Below are 16201 nucleotides of genomic sequence, written 5' to 3' on the forward strand. Positions count from 1 at the left end.
CATCTTCAGCGGTGAGGGGTTTGCAACTTTTGCTAGTTGCAATGAGGGGTTTGCAACTTTTGCGAGCTGGTGTACCTATTATTTGTTTCCGGTGTATTTGATGATAAGACCAATTTGGTTCCAGTGTTGGTAAGTAATACATGTAGGGGACTTGTAAGTAATAATCGTCTGTTAGGCTACAATCATCTTTAGCGAAGAGGGGTTTAAACCTTTTTCTAGTTGGTGTAGCCTACCCATACTCACTGTAACCTAGAATTAAGTGTTTACGCAACGGCTAGAAACGATTACGTAAAACAACGAGGCAGTTTCGTAATAATTAATAAAGTGTCATCTATGATAATTTGATCCTGAAAAGTTACGGATATCTTTATAATACCAACTAGATTATATAAGATATTGTTACAAGTTTTCATTCGTCACGATGTCTACGATTGAAAAGGATAAAGTTCAACCGGCTGCAAAGTCAATTTAGTCCCTTCTTTCGATACTATTTTGTTTTGTTTTTTCAACGCTGAGGAATGGCCTTTAATCATCTGATTACTGATCACTAGCGAAGAAACAAAACCAAAGTGTTGCTCTCGCAACACTTTAGCCGGCGAAGCCGGACAAAGGTTGCCGCAACACTTCACGTTGCTCAGGCAACGTAGGTCTAGTTTTATACTAGCTTTTGCTATATGGCAATAGAATTTTTCATTTCTGTTTGAACGTCGGTTCCTGACACCCGGAAATATATATAAAATGGGGAGTAAAACTTACTGATAACAGAACTAAAAACTACAAAGTGTGGAACTTCACATGTTCAATGAAAAATATTCATAGTGCCCTTCTAACAGTCAAAACTGATGTGAGGGCAACTAGCCCCCACGCCCTCTTTTCCAAAAATATCCGACCAAAATTTTCAGGAAACCACCTTGTTCAAAATAGTCCAAAGATCATATAGCAATGCCTCCAGGATTGACACCCAGAACTCAAGGGCAAGGGCTGTAAGTTTACCCAGGGAAATATAAGGTTTTTATGGAAGGAGTGGTCGTATAAACTTTGGAGGAGGCTTATTTTATTGGAAATTGAAAGTCTAGTTCGCTTTATAAGAGTCAAAAGGGATCGGAGGGCCAAATAACTATTACGAAGATTAAATAATTATGCCTCCGGAGTCAAGAGAACCCTCCACATCCACCAGGGCAAGGGCTGTAAGTTATACCAGAGTAGTGATGCCTTTTTGGATTCAATGACACAAACAGGGGGTATATTATTGGAGCTACTGGTATCATGGTATAGTACACCTAATTGTCACGTAACAGCGAGCAATTCTACCGGGCCCCTAGCAACCAATTCCGACAGGGGGCAGCGGCAAATTTTACCGGATCTCCTGACACCCAATTTTAACGGAGACCCTAGCAACACCTTCTAACGGGGACACTAGTAAGCAAGTCTATCGGGTCTGGATCAGCCAATTCCAATGGGGGCCCCTAACAGCCAATTCTGAAAGGAGCCCTTGCAATCAATTCCGACGGGGCTAGCAACCAGTTCCAATGGGGGGGGGCTTGTATCCAATTTACGGGACCCCTAGCAATCAATTGGAACTGGTGCAAATTATATTTTGGTCTTCAGGAGGGATAGGGGCGTCAGCCCGACTCATCTTAGTTTGTGTTCGTTTTGAGTTTGACTCGGTCATTTAGTGCAGTTTCTGTTCGGTTTGGGTTTATTTTATTTATTGAATGTTATTTCCTGATAGTTTTAAGCTTGAAAAATTACTTGACTTTATTTCTGCTCATTTTTGGTTTAATTTAGCTCTTTTACTAAACTCAAAGTTTTTTGTTTGAAAAAATAAAAAATTTAAAAATTATTATTTAGTTTTTTTTTAAATTTATACATTCATGGGAGTGGCTCTTTAATTAGCGTTACATTGCTGATCTACAAAACTTAATGTTAGCATAAGAAGTAGTGGGTCTGAGTGAAGCGGTAGCCACCTTCATAGATATGATAAACCTAAATATGATATTAAAAACAAACAGAAAAAAATAAAACAAGTTTTTTTCAAGAGAGCAAAGAGCGACGTTAAAACTTAATAAAATGAACAGAAATTATGCTGTATATTGAGAGGGGGACAATTGATACCCTCAATCTCCGCTCTTTACACTAAGATTTATCCTTTTCATCGAAATACTTCAGGGAATAAAGCTCCAACACAAGAGCAATGGATTAAAACTTAAGATATTTAGCACAACGTTCCAAAACTGAAAGGGCTCTCTTAATTTTTTAACAATAAAATTTGCATTTCAAATGTTTTCAGTTTTATTTAATAATACCAAAGGGAGAGCCAGCAGCCCGATGGGACTAAAACGTAAAAATGTAGCTGGACACGGCGCAACTCCAAACAATTTTATCTTTCAAGTAATACTTTCAGAAGAGAAGTTCTTAATAGGCTCTTATCTTATCGAAAGTAAATGAGGGCTACTCCAAGAATAACTCCGTGGTTTTAGCTAAAGTGGCAGAAAAAAAATCTGTCGAAAAGGATAAGAATACTATCCCCTCAGAGTATAACCTCTTTCTACAGCTTTGTTTACTGACTCAATTCATGTTAGTCATAAGTTCAAAAGAAAATAGAGTCTAATAGCCACTAACTATTACTTCATAATTATTGTACCATCACCGACAACAGTCCGTTGATCTTGATTTGAAATCAAGTAGTTGTGGGCGTCAAGCCATAGCTAATTGCAGAAAAAGTCAAGAGAGATAGTTCGATTGAGTGATAGGCAAATCTGGCATAAGCCCTCATTAAGATTGTATAAAAACGATGTCAGTTCATTTGCTGATAGATAAGTCTATCTATCACCCGTCTATGCGTCATTCCTAGGGCAGAACTAAGGTAGATAGTCATACAACTAAGGGATGAAAGAATTGGATTGGTTTTTGGGTGATGCGGGACGGACAATGTCCACTGGACTTGTATGCAAAATCTGGGACTGAATTTGCTTGGACTCATAGGCGAACAAGAAGATGTTTCTACAAACAATGATACTGTAACGCAATGGTTCTCAACCGGGGTCCACATGGACCCCTAGGGGTCCATGTAATATTCCTGGGGGTCCACAGGCAAAACACAACAAATTGGGGGTCCACAATGATATTTTGGGGGTCCACAATGATATTTTGGGGGTCCATGAAGAAAACCAACTCAGAACGCTCTTTATTTTTAAAAATTCAATTTCTACTGTAATTTACATTATTTTGAAAAATATATATTAATAATTCTTTCATTATTTTTTGTACTTTCTTTTGACTTATATATTCACCCATCAGTCAGTGGCAAGAACAAGCGAAGGTGGAAAATCTTTTAACTTCTCTCATGAAGTAGGCGGTGAGCTTCGATCTTTATTTTTAAGCAGATATTTCCTTCCCAATGCCCGGTACTTAACCATAGATCTGCAATGACTTATCTATTACCCGTTGGTCAGTGTCAAGAGCAAATATCATAATCTTTCAACGTATCTTAGGAAATGATGGTTTCCTGGCACCATATGAAATAAGCAAAATAGTTATAAAGGCCGGAAAACCCCATAATATTGGTGAAACAGTAATTCTACCCGCAGTTTCTGCTATAATTTCGTCAGTTATGAAACAAAATTCAATTGAAATTACTAATTCCATCCCTTTAAGTGCCCTGGTAGAGGATGTAGAAAAACAATTGATAGCTCATTTGCAAGTGAAACAGTTTGCCCTTCAACTTGATGAATCAGCATGAGGCATCAGCATGATTTATTAGCATATGTTAGATTTAACAATGAAGGACCCAAAGAGGAAATGCTTTTTGCTAGAAGTCTTACGACAGACACAAAAGGTGAAACAATTTTTAATGAAGTTGCTACTTATTTCAAGGAAAACAACATCCCACTTAAAATATAATTGCTTGTGCTACTGATGGTGCACCATCTATGACAGGCAGATACAAAGGTTTTATTGCACATTAAAAAAAACAGTCCTAGAAGTATATCGTATTCACTGTGTGATACACCGTCAACACTTAGTTACAAAGAAAATGAGTGCACGTCTGCATGATGCCCTTTCTGTTGTAATAAAAGTAGTAAACCATATTAAATCAAATTCTCTCCAAAACCGCCTTTTTCGTGAATTCTGTAAGCAAAATGGAGAAGAGTTTGAGTGGCTTGTATTACATACAGAGGTGAGATGGCTATAAAAGGGGAATTGTCTTAAGCGTTTCATTGCACTTTGGAATTCTATTGTTTCCTTTCTTGCTGACAAACAACTTGGAGCGAAACTGCTTGCAAATAAAAATGATGTGTTTTACTTATCAGATATATTTGAAAAACTTAATACACTTAATAAACAGCTCAAAGGAAAGATCTGATATCTAGTAAAAGTGCTATTGCTGCTTTTCTAAGAAAACTACAGCTGTATAAGAATAATATCAGGCGTCGTGCATTTGAACAGTTTCCTTGTTTGGCCTGTGTTAGCAGCGATTTGCAAGATGACGATCTTGCGTTATATGGTGAATATTTGGAAAATATACATGAAGATATGCAACCTCGGTTTAGCGACCTACTCGGGATGGATATATCGATTTAGGTTTCAATTCCTTTCGAAGTTAATGTTGCCGAAATAGAATTGTCTTTGCAAGAGCCCCTCATCGAATTACAAAGTGATGAAATAACATGTGCAAAATCCAAAGATGAAAAGTATTATATGGAAAGCAACCGACGTTGCTACCTTTGCTCTGGGATAAAGCACAGTTCTTCGTTATTGCTTTTCCTATGTTATCTTGTTGAAGCGGAATTTAGTCGTGTTTCTCAAATGTTATCAAAAGCTCGCAATAGACTTGACATTGTGAAAAGGGGCGATCTTCGACTATCATTAACATCGATAGAACCAAATATAAAGAAACTCGTCGAGAAGCATCAACCACAGGGATCTCATTGAATAGACATGCCTTTTCCTTCTTTTTTTAATCACACACTTAATTTCAACTCTTTTTTGTATTCAGTTTACAAAAATAATGTTAGAGTGAATTGAACTACCTGAGGAGCTCTACTCTCCATGATTTTGAGTTGCTTGCCCATGGAAGAAACAGTGTAATATTGTAGTTATTATCAGAATAATAGTAATAATAATAACAATAATTATTATTATTATTATTATAGTAGAATATTTTGTTTGTATTAAACTAGTTTTCATTTAAAAACAAAGCTTAATCGTATACTATTTCTTTGATAATTAAATCCCTAAAATTTACTTTACTGAAGAGTAGAAAATTGTTCTTACGTCCAATAGCTATGAAGGGGTCCACCAAGATAAAAAGAAGAGAAAAGGGGTCCATGGGTAAAAAAAAAGGTTGAGAACCACTGCTCTAACGCTTTAAAACTCAAAGGACACAAAATACTATTAAGAAGACAAACTTCCTTTAAATTTCATTATAAAGTGTTAATGTCTGGTGTTCTCCCCATTATTCTTTTTAATCCCCCAGGAAAGAGATTAGCTAACAATATTCTAGAAATGCGCCTTTTACGGTCTTTTACCCACCCACCCACCTCCTTTCGTGATTTTGCTCAAATTATATTGCAATGATTCAGGTTGCCAAAGGGCAGATAGTCCATGATAGGTCATGTGGGTATATTGCTATAGGTATAAAAACAAGCGATTAGTTGGTCACTATAGTATGTCAATAAACTTTTTTACGGCAAAAAAATTCTTCATACCATTTTAGTGGAGTGAAGCACCCACAAAATAGCTAATAACTTTTTTTATTTATATTTGTGGATGTTTGTGGACACCGCAATGGCATAATATAACATACATTTGGACGTAAGGGTACACGAACATATTCATTAAAAGACAGAAATCGCAATTTTTCAGTAGTGTTGAAAACAAGAGCTGAGAGCTCATATTGCACTTGTGACGAAGTCGGAAGAGCCAAGAGCTCATATGGTATGAGCTCTAGCAAAATTCTAAGAATCAATAGATTGCTTTAAAAGGAAAATCAGAGGCTATATGCCGATCCGGATTTAAAATAAGAGCTCTGAGTCACGAGTCCTTCTAAATATCAAAATTCATTAAGATCCGATCACCCACTCGTAAGTTGAGGTATTTACGCGACGGTAAATACCTCAATTTTTCTAATTTTTCCTCTCCCTTCAGCCCCCCAGATGGTCGAATCGGGGAAAACGCCTTTATCAAGTCAATTTGTGCAGCTCCCTGACATGCCTACCAATTTTCATCGTCCTAGCACGTCCAGAAGCACCAAACTTACCAAAGCACTGAACCTCACCGCCTAACTCAACCAAAGAGAGCGGAAAAAGTCTGGTTACGTCAATCAGGTATCTATGACATTTATAAGCGTTTTCCAAGATTTCCGGTTTCCCCTCCAACTCCCCCCAATGTCGAAAGATCTGGTCGGGATTTAAAATAAGAGCTCAGAGACACGAGTTCCTTCTAAATATCAAATTTCCTTAAGATACGGTCACCCGTACTTAATCTAAAAATACCTCAATTTTTTGATTTTTCTAAAATAACAACGCCCAGCTCCCCGAAAGAGAACAGATCCGTGCCAATTATGTCAATCTCGTATCTATAACTTGTGCTTATTCTTCCCATCAAGTTTCATCCCGATCTCTCCACTCTAAGGGTTTTGCAAGAATTTCAGTTTCAAGATTTCTGTTTACCCTCCTCCAACCCTCTATGTCCCCGGGCCGATTCGAATTGAAAATAGATCATCTGAGACATAAGATTTTTCTATATATCAAATTTCATTAAGATCCGATCACCCATTCGTAAGATACCTCAATTCTCACGTTTTCGAAGAATTCTGGTTTCCCCCTCCAACTCCCTTCAATGTCACCGGATCTGGTCGGGATTTAAAATGAGAGTTCTAAAGCACAAGATCCTTCTAGATATCAAATTTCATTAAGATCTGATCACCCGTTCGTAAGTTATTACCCCCCCCCCTCCAACTCCATCAAAGAGATCGGATCCTGTCCGATTATGTCAGTCACCTACCTAGGACTTGTGCTTATTCTTTCCACCAAGTTTCATCCTGATCTCTCCACTTTAAGCATTTTCCAAGATTTCCGGTCCCCCCCCTCCTAAAGACACTGGATCCAGTCAGGAATGTCACCGGATCTGGTCGGGATTTAAAATAAGAGCTCTGAGATACGATATCCTTCCAAACATCAAATTTCATTAATATCCCATCTCCCGTTCGTAAGTTAACAAGAGCTCATATGGCACTTGTGACGAGGTCGGAAGAGCCAAGAGCTAAGAGCTCATATGGCATAAGCTCTAGCAAAATTTTAAGAATCAATAGATTGCTTTAAAAGAACAAGAGCTATGAGCTCATATGGCACTTGTGACGAGGCGAGAAGAGCTAAGAGCCAAGAGATCATATGGTATGAGCTCTAACAAAATTCTATGAATCAATAGATTGATTTAAAAAGCAAAATAAGAGGCTTAATGCCGGTCAGGATTTAACCCTTTGATGGCTGAATTATGAAAAAAGAATGGGAAAAATATTTCGGCCGTTTCCAGGCTTCGTTATGACCTATTCCACGACAGAAATGGCAAGAAAAAAATGTATTGATAAAGATGATGAAATAAAAAAATGGTTCCCACAGGAACCATCCGGCAATCATGGCACAAAAACACTCTGATCGGCTACATAGTGTGGTAAGTCAGAAAACAATTCCTGTTGGGTGTGAAACACAAGGACACTTCACATTTTACGCATTTCACTTTGGAATGAGCTTGTACACATACTCTGCATCTCTGTTTGCTCTCTATCCAAGCCGGGAAGTGCCCCTGTCCATCGAGTCTTGTCGAATCTGGGGGGCGACAAGTATAATTTCTTTTTTTCTGAGAGTTTGTATCTGCGTCACTGAAAGGTCTACCTCTATTTGGTGTTGCCAAAGATGCACCAGATAGAAGTGCACGTGCCACATCTGTCTTGAACTGTAGCAGGTTCATTGGTTTCTGCCCAGCAGCAAGACACCTGCGGTATAAGAGCCAGCCATTCACAACGGAGAGGTCAAACAAGAAGATCCTCATGTACCATTTGCTCCGTGACTTGAAGTCGATCCTGTAAAGCTCCAGAAACATGTCGGCAAGATCTACACCACCCATAAAGCGGTTGTACTCCTTCACACAATATGGTCGCTTGACATCGGCATACTCTTTTCGTTTACCATCCCACCGCCTACACGTATCTTCTGGGTCTAGGGCGGCATAGGTCGAAATCAAGTGGACTGGCTTATTGTCATACCACTTCACCACAATGGCATTCGACTGCATTTCCACTCGCCAGTCGTAAGAGCCTCTTCCTCGGGCTTTCAATTTGCTGTCTGATTCCAAAGCACAGCCTTTCAACCTGTTTGTCCTTACTGTGGCCAGTGTAAGTATGCCCTGATCACTTAGTGTTTGTGCCAAGTCTAAAGAGGAGAACCAATTGTCAAAGAATAGCTTGTAATTTTTGTGCTTGGGTATTCCTCTTGCAAGCCGTAGGACAAAATCAGCTCCAACTCCCAGGTCACTGACATCAACCGACCCCTTACCCGTATACATTTCAAAGTCGTAAACGAAACCACTCTCCCCAGCCCTTGAGATGAACTTATAACCCCACTTATGCGGTTTCTTGGGATTGTACTGCTTCAACGAAATCCTCTGTTTTGTCGACACAATTTGCTCGTCCACTGCCTGGTGTTCTTCTGGGGGTATCTTCATACAGTTATCTCTGATCATCTCTATCAGAGGACGAACTTTGTGGATCATGTCGTGCCCAGGGTCTCCTCGTGGTTTCTGGGTAAGATTGTCGTTGAAATGAAGATACTTTTGATCTGCTCGAATCTGTCACGCGACATGGCATCAGCTATTACAGGGTAGCGCGTTTCGTTTGACCAGTAACTGCGGTATGACGGCATTTTAACTATTCCTGTGAATGCAAGGATCCACCTCGGCAGATGAAACTCCAAATTCTTTGGCATCTTTTTGAAGAGCGTAAATTTTCGTTTGGTCACGTATATGGTTGACCACGCCTTGGTCAAAAAACAGCCTGACAAATTCCAGGGGTGTCTTGCCACTCATTTCTTGGTCGACGACAAGATGATCCTTCCACGCAGCATCTGGCTGGACGAAATCCACTTTTCTCCAAGCAAGGTCCCGTCGTTTGCTTGGTTTCGAAGCAGCAGTGCCTGAGCTCGTGGCATTTTGTCTGGCGATCTCGACGTCCTCATGGTCATCCTCACTGTTGTGGTCGTCAACTTCAATTCGACCGCTTTCTATTTCTTCTTCAATCTCTTCTTCCTGCGGGTTATTATCAGGATCAGGAAGGAGAAAACTAGGATCAGATGGGTCCTCATCTTCATCAGACAGATCTTCGAGGTCGGAGTTGTCTTCCGGGCAAAGAACAAAATTCAGAGCCAGTGCTAATGACACGGGGCGTCTTCGAAGTCTTCGCTGGACAGCCGAATACTCATCTTCCAGTTTTTGATGTACTCGGAGAAGGCTGGTCCATTTCTGCACTGTAAAAAAAAAATTTGGTAACAGTCTAGTAGGGGAGACCGGGGTTGACCCGGACACGGGGTTGATCTGGACAGTCAAGTATGGACACCTAGCGGTTTAGTAAAAATTCTCAAAAAATCCATTTGTTTGTATTTTGCAAAAAGTGTTTTTTAAGGTAAGAATTTTTATCAAGGGTCTCTGTTTGGAGTTTAATAGAGTGGACCAGGCTTCTGGATTTGCAATGACATTTATTCAAGAGAAAAGTAGCTCACATAGAAAGATTCTAGAGCAGTTTATTGAGCGCCATCTATTTGATTTTTTTTTCAAATCACTTTGACGTCGCACGAGGACACATGGGGTTGGGCCGGACACGGCGATTGGGGGTTGGTTCAGACATTTTTTTTATCTGTCCGAACCAACCCCGTCTCTAAAAGGTTGGTATTTAGGGTAGAAAATACACGGATGAATGCTTGAAAATAAGTATTTCTACTAAGCAAGTACAGCAGTTCGCATTAGGAATATATTTTAGTGGTATACTAAGCGGTCTTTGAGTAAAATCTCAGCTCGTACCAACTCCGGTGAATTGTGTGTCATTTTAAAGCTTTTTTGTCATTTTATATAGCTGAAGTACTGTTTTTTACTTTTTATACTTTTATGCATATTTGAAAAAAAAAAAGTCGAAATCTAATGGTTTAGCATGGTGTCCGAACCAATACTGGGGCCGTCCGATCCAACCCCGTGGGTAGGGGTTGTTTCGGACATTTCAAAAAAATGAAAAAAAATAAAAATCTTTTTTTCCTTTTTGTAGAAAAATCTGAAAAAAATCTCGAAGGTAGTCCTAACGGATACGCATTTTATGGTGAAGTCAGAACTGGAGAAAAGTCAATGGCTTAGAAGATATGCCGTTTCAAAAAATCGCGTCCGGGTCAACCCCGGTCTCCCCTACATTGTTATTGACGACGGCAACTCCACCAGTTCTTGTCTAGATGGCTGTTCCGAGCGATAAAAATCGGAGCTATGCATGCCGGATGGTTCCTTGAAGCCACAGAACATGGTCGAGACATGGTCGAGCTCTCAAAATTTGATTCCAATGGTGTAAAGCAACTGTTTTCATGATATCTAGGCATCTCACACTGTATACGGCTTACCGTCTCATCTGGTCTCGCTACCGCCGGATGGTTCCCAGAGGAACCATGACGTTGGGGGTCGTTTCTATCCTCTGGTTTTCCAGCTATAGGAGTGTATGATAGCTCATCTGAACAAACAAAACGTCCTCTTTCTAAAACTTTTGGAATGAAAACTCTAGCACAATAAAGTTATTCACAAAAAAGTATTCTCACCTTTCAGGAAAAACAAGCAAGGCTAGAGGGCACAGGTTCAAACTTCATTACCTCACACAAGGGTGACAGATTACGGACTAAGAAAAATACAAACCTGTCTAGGTAGATCAGATTGAGACAATGGCAAACGGATTGACGTTAATAGGTCAAACGGTCAGGATTAAAATAAATTAAAAAGTTCATGGTTCCTGAGGGAACCTTCAGGCATCAAAGGGTAATAAGAGCTCTGAGTCAAGATATCCTTCTAAATATCATAATTCATAAAGATCCAATCACCCACTCGTAAGTTATAAATACCTATTTTCTTCTAATTTTTCCTCTCCCTTTAGCCCCCCAGATGGTCGAATCTGGGAAAACGACTATCAAGTCAAATTGTGCAGCTCCCTGACATGCCTATCAATTTTTTTGTCCAGTTTCGTCCTAGCACGTCCAAAAGCACCAAACTCGCCCTCCGCCCAACTCCCCCAAAAAGAGCGAATCCAGTACGATTCTGTCAATCACGTCTCAAGGACATTTGTTTATTCTATCCACCAAGCTTCATCCTGATTCCTACACTCCAAGTGTTTTTCAAAAATTTCTCCCTCCAACTCCCCCCAATTTAAAACGATCTGGTCGGGATTTGAAATAAGAGCTCTGAGACATGAATTATTTCTAAAAATCAAATTTCATTAAGATCCGATCATCTATTCGTAAGATAAAAATACCCCAATTTTCACGTTTTCCAAGAATTCCGGTTTCCCCCTCCAACTCCCCCCAACGTCACAGGATCTGGTCGGAATTTAAATAAGAACTTTAAAGCACAAGATCCTTCTAAATATCAAATTTCATTAAGATCTGGTCACCCTTTCATAAGTTACAAATACCTCAATTTTCAAAATTACCCCACCCCCTTCAATTCCACCAAAGAGAGCAGATCCGGTCCGGTTATGTAAGTGACGTATCTTGGACAGGTTTTTATTCTTCCCATCCAGTTTCATCCTGATCTGTGCGCTTTAAGTATTTTCTAAGATTTCCAGTCCCCCCCAACTGCCCCCCCCCCAATTACGCTTGATCTGGTTGAGATTTAAAATAAGAGATCTGAGTTACGAGATCCTTCTAAATGTGAAGTTTCATGAAGATCCGATCACTCCTTCGTAAGTTAAAAATACGTCATTTTTTCTTATTTTTCAGAATTAACCCCCCCCCCCCCAATAGATCGGATCCGTTCCAATTTAGTAAATCACGTATGTAAGACTTCTGCTTATTTTCCCCCACCAAGTTTCATCCCGATCCTTCCAATCTGAGCGTTTTCCATGATTTTAGGTTCCCCCACCCCAAACTTCCCCCAACGTCACCAGATCCAGTCAGGATTTAAAATAAGAGCATTGAGACACGATATCCTTCTAAATATCAAATTTCATTGAGATCCGATAACCCGTTCGTAAGTTAAAAATACCTCATTTTTTCTAATTTTTAAGAATTAACCCCTCCCTCAACTACCCCAAAGAGAGCGGATCCATTCCGGTTATGTCAATCATGTATCTAGGACTCGTGATTATTTTTTCCACCAAGTTTCATCCCGATCCCTCTATTCTAAGTGTTTTTCAAGTTTTAGGTTTCCCCCTCCCAACCCCCCCCCCCAATGTCACCAGATATGGTCGGGTTTAAAATAAGAGCTCTGGGCCACGATATCCTTCTAAATATCAGATTTCATTGAGATCCGATCACCTGTTCGTAATTTAAAAATACCTCATTTTTTCTAATTTTTCAGAAATAACCCCCTCCCCCAACTATCCCAAAGAGAGCGGATCCATTCCGTTTATGTCAATCATGTATCTAGCACGTGTGTTTATTTTTCCCACCAAGTTTCATCCCAATCCCTCCACTCTAAGTGTTTTCCAAGTTTTAGGTTTCCCCCTCCCAACTCCCCCCAATGTCACCAGATCCGGTCGGGATTTAAAATAAGAGCTCTAAGACACGATATCCTTATAAGCATCCAATTTCAATGAGATTCGAGCACCCGTTCGTAAGTTAAAAATACCTCATTTTTTCTAATTTTTCAGAATTACCCCCCCCCCCCCCCTCCACTACCCCAAAGAGAGGAGATCCGTTCCAATTATGTCAATCATGTATCTGGGACTTGTGCTTGTTTTTCCCATCAGGTTTCATCCCGATCCCTCCACTCTAAGTGTTTTCCAAGATTTTAGGTTTCCCCCCCTCCAACTCCCCCCAATGTCATCAGATCCGGTCGGGATGTAAAATAAGAGCTCTGAGACACAATTTCATTCCAACATCAAATTTTATTAAGATCCCATCACCCATTTATAAGTTAAAAATACTTTATTTTTTCTATTTTTCCGAATTAACCGGCCCCCACTCCCCCCCCCCAGATGGTCAAATTGGTAAAACGACTATTTCTAATTTAAGCTGGTCTCGTCCCTGATACGCCTGCCAAATTTCATCGTCCTAGCTTACCTGGAAGTGCCTAAAATAGCAAAACCAGGACCGACAGACAGACAGACAGACCGACAGAATTGGCGATTGCTATATGTCACTTTGTTAATACCAAGTGCCACAAAAATCAGAGGCTTAATGCCGGTCGGGATAAAAAATAAGAACTCTGATTCACGAGGTCCTTCTAAATGTCAAAATCCATTAAGATCCGATTACCCATTCGTAAGTTAAAAATACCTCAATTTTCCTAATTTTTCCTCTCCCTTCAGCCCCCCAGATGGTCAAATCAGGGAAAACGACTTTATGAAGTCAATTTGTGCAGCTCCCTGACACACCTACGAATTGTCTTCGTCCTAACACTTCCAGAAGCACCAAACTCGCCAAAGCACTGAATCCCACCCCCTAACTCCCCCAAAGAGAGCGGATCCAGTCCGGTTACGCCAATCATGAATCTACGATATTTATAAGCGTTTTCCAAGATTTCCAGTTCCCCCCTCCAAATCCCCCAAATCTCAACAGATCTGGTCGGGATTTGAAATAAGAGCTCTGAGATATGGGTTCCTTCTAAATATCAAAATTCATTAAGATCCGGTCGACCGTTCTTAAGTTAAAAATGCCTCAACTTTTCTAATTTTTCCATATTAACAACCCGCAGCTCCCCCAAAGAGAACGGATCCGTTCCAATTATGTAAATCACGTATCTATAACTTGTACTTATTCTTCCCATCAAGTTTCATCCCGATCTCTCCACTCTAAGCGTTTTCCAAGATTTCCAGTTCCTCTATCCAACTCACCCCAATGTCACTGCATCTGGTCGGGATTTAAAATGAGAGTTCTAAAGCACAAGATCCTTCTCAATATCAAATTTCATTCAGATCTGAACGCCCTTTAGTAAGTTAAAAATGCCTCATTTTTTCTAATTTTTTCGAATTACTCTCCCCCCACACTCCACCAAAGAGAGCGGATACGGTCCGGTTATGTCAGTCACTTATCTTGGGCCTGTGTTTATTCTTCCCACCAAGTTTCATCCTGATCCCTCCACTCTAAGCGTTTTACAAGATTTCCCCCCCCCAACTTCCCCTAATGACACTGGATCCGGTCAAGATTTAAAATTAGAGATGTGAATTATGAGGTCCTTCAAAATATGAAATTTCATAAAGATCTGATCATTTCTTCGTAAGTTAAAAATACCTCATCTTTTTAATGTTTTGGAACTAGCCCCCCCCCCCCAACTCCCCCAAAGAGAGCGGATCCGTTCTGGTTATGTCAATCACGTATCTAGAAGATTCTAGGTTTCCCCACCCAGCTCCCTCTAATGTCACCTGATCCAGTCGGGATTTAAAATAAGACCTCTGAGACACGATATCCTTCCCAAAATCAAATTTCAATAAGATCTGATCACCTGTTCGTAAGTTATAAATACCTCCTTTTTTCTAATTTTTCCGATTTAACCATCCCCCCACTCCCCCCCAGATGGTCGAATCAGGGAAACGACAATTTCTAATTTAATCTGGTCTGGTTCCTGATGCGCCTGCCAAATTTCATTGCCGTAGCTTACCTGGAAGTGCCTAATGTAGCAAAACCGGGACAAACAGACCGACAGAATTTGCGATCGCTAATCTCACTTGGTTAATACCAAGCGCCATAAAAAATACTTCATTTTTTTCCGAATTAACCGACCCCCCACTCCCCCAAGACGGTAAATTCGCGAAAACGATTGTTTTTAATTTATTCTGGTCCGGTCCCTGGTACGCCTGCCAAATTTCATCGGCAGAGCTTACCTGGAAGTGCCTAAAGTAGCAAAACTGGAACAGAGACCGACAGAATTTGCGGTCGCTGTATGTCACTTGGTTAATACCAAGTGCCATAAAAACTCCTCTTGTTGTTCCTACCGTCAACGAGCTATTATCCTGTTTTTCTAGAAAAAAAAATATTCAGATCAAAATATTTTTGAGAATTACTTGTATTTCATCAATCAATTTTCTTAAAATTCTAGCTCACTGCATGAACTGGAGTCAAAGCAAAATTAGCTTTTTTCTGGATTCAAGAGATAAAGCTGTAAATTTTCCGCTTTTCTGGTATTGGAATGTTATTTTCTTAAACTAAGTCAAGAACTCTAGCTAGGGTGGAGGAGGTGTGCGCGACAGTAAATATTTTATTCAAAGAAAGTAAGCGAGAATGCCGTAATATTCATTGAAAACACAAAAATGTGTATTTCCCTCGGGCATTTTCTTTATGTTTTATAATTTTTTAAGTGCCGCATTTTTTGTAAGTGTGCAGGCATAAAGCAGGCAAGTGGTAATTAATAGAACCATGGGGGTCCAACAGAAAAATCTCTGCCTTCGATTAAGAAAAATTAAAACAAGAATTTACCTGATTATGGCCATGGGGGTGGCTAAGCATCCCTCCGTCTGGCGTCAAACCCTCCTGAATAGGTGATTGCCACCTCATCAGCCCTATAAAAGAAAAAGAAAAACAGTATTAGTATCGTAATTCAAAGACAATAGTTACCATATAAACACGCCAAAATAGTAAGAAAATTAAGCAATAAACGCAGTTAGATATGACAAATTCTATATCATACTGTAAAATTAGCCTTCTAAAAGACGATCTGACTAAGTTTACTAAATATGTTTTTTGTTCGGTTTTGTCTTAAAAGCACCTCAATCTTATCTCTACAACTTTCGAGGGTAAGTTGCGATAAATGCGACTACTACATAATTTTATTTCAGGAATACTTCTGCTTAAACCTGTTTCTCAAATTGCACATCTTCTTACACTTTTTCTATTTTGCCAACTACAAATTTATATAGGACTTCCATATGTGAATTTCAAATCCAACTTCATTTTATTTTCATACTTATAAAGTCAAGCATCGCATCAGTAACCTGTAGATAGTCAGATAAAAGGCTACAAATTCTTTATTT

The 16201-nt window shown here is 39.6% G+C and overlaps 1 protein-coding gene across 1 annotated transcript in view; it reads right to left on the reverse strand.

Annotated features, from left to right (window-relative positions):
- The window catches only part of LOC136040879 (pumilio homolog 2-like), a 199080-nt gene that overhangs the window by 159007 nt on the left and 23872 nt on the right, over positions 1–16201 (reverse strand). Inside the window, exon 2 of the mRNA XM_065725279.1 lies at positions 15648–15730. Coding sequence (XP_065581351.1) covers positions 15648–15725 — 78 coding nt within the window. The 5' untranslated portion in view covers positions 15726–15730. The remainder of the gene's footprint in view (positions 1–15647; positions 15731–16201) is intronic.

The sequence above is a fragment of the Artemia franciscana genome, chromosome 21 (genome assembly GCF_032884065.1).
Source record: "Artemia franciscana chromosome 21, ASM3288406v1, whole genome shotgun sequence".
Taxonomy (NCBI): domain Eukaryota; kingdom Metazoa; phylum Arthropoda; class Branchiopoda; order Anostraca; family Artemiidae; genus Artemia; species Artemia franciscana.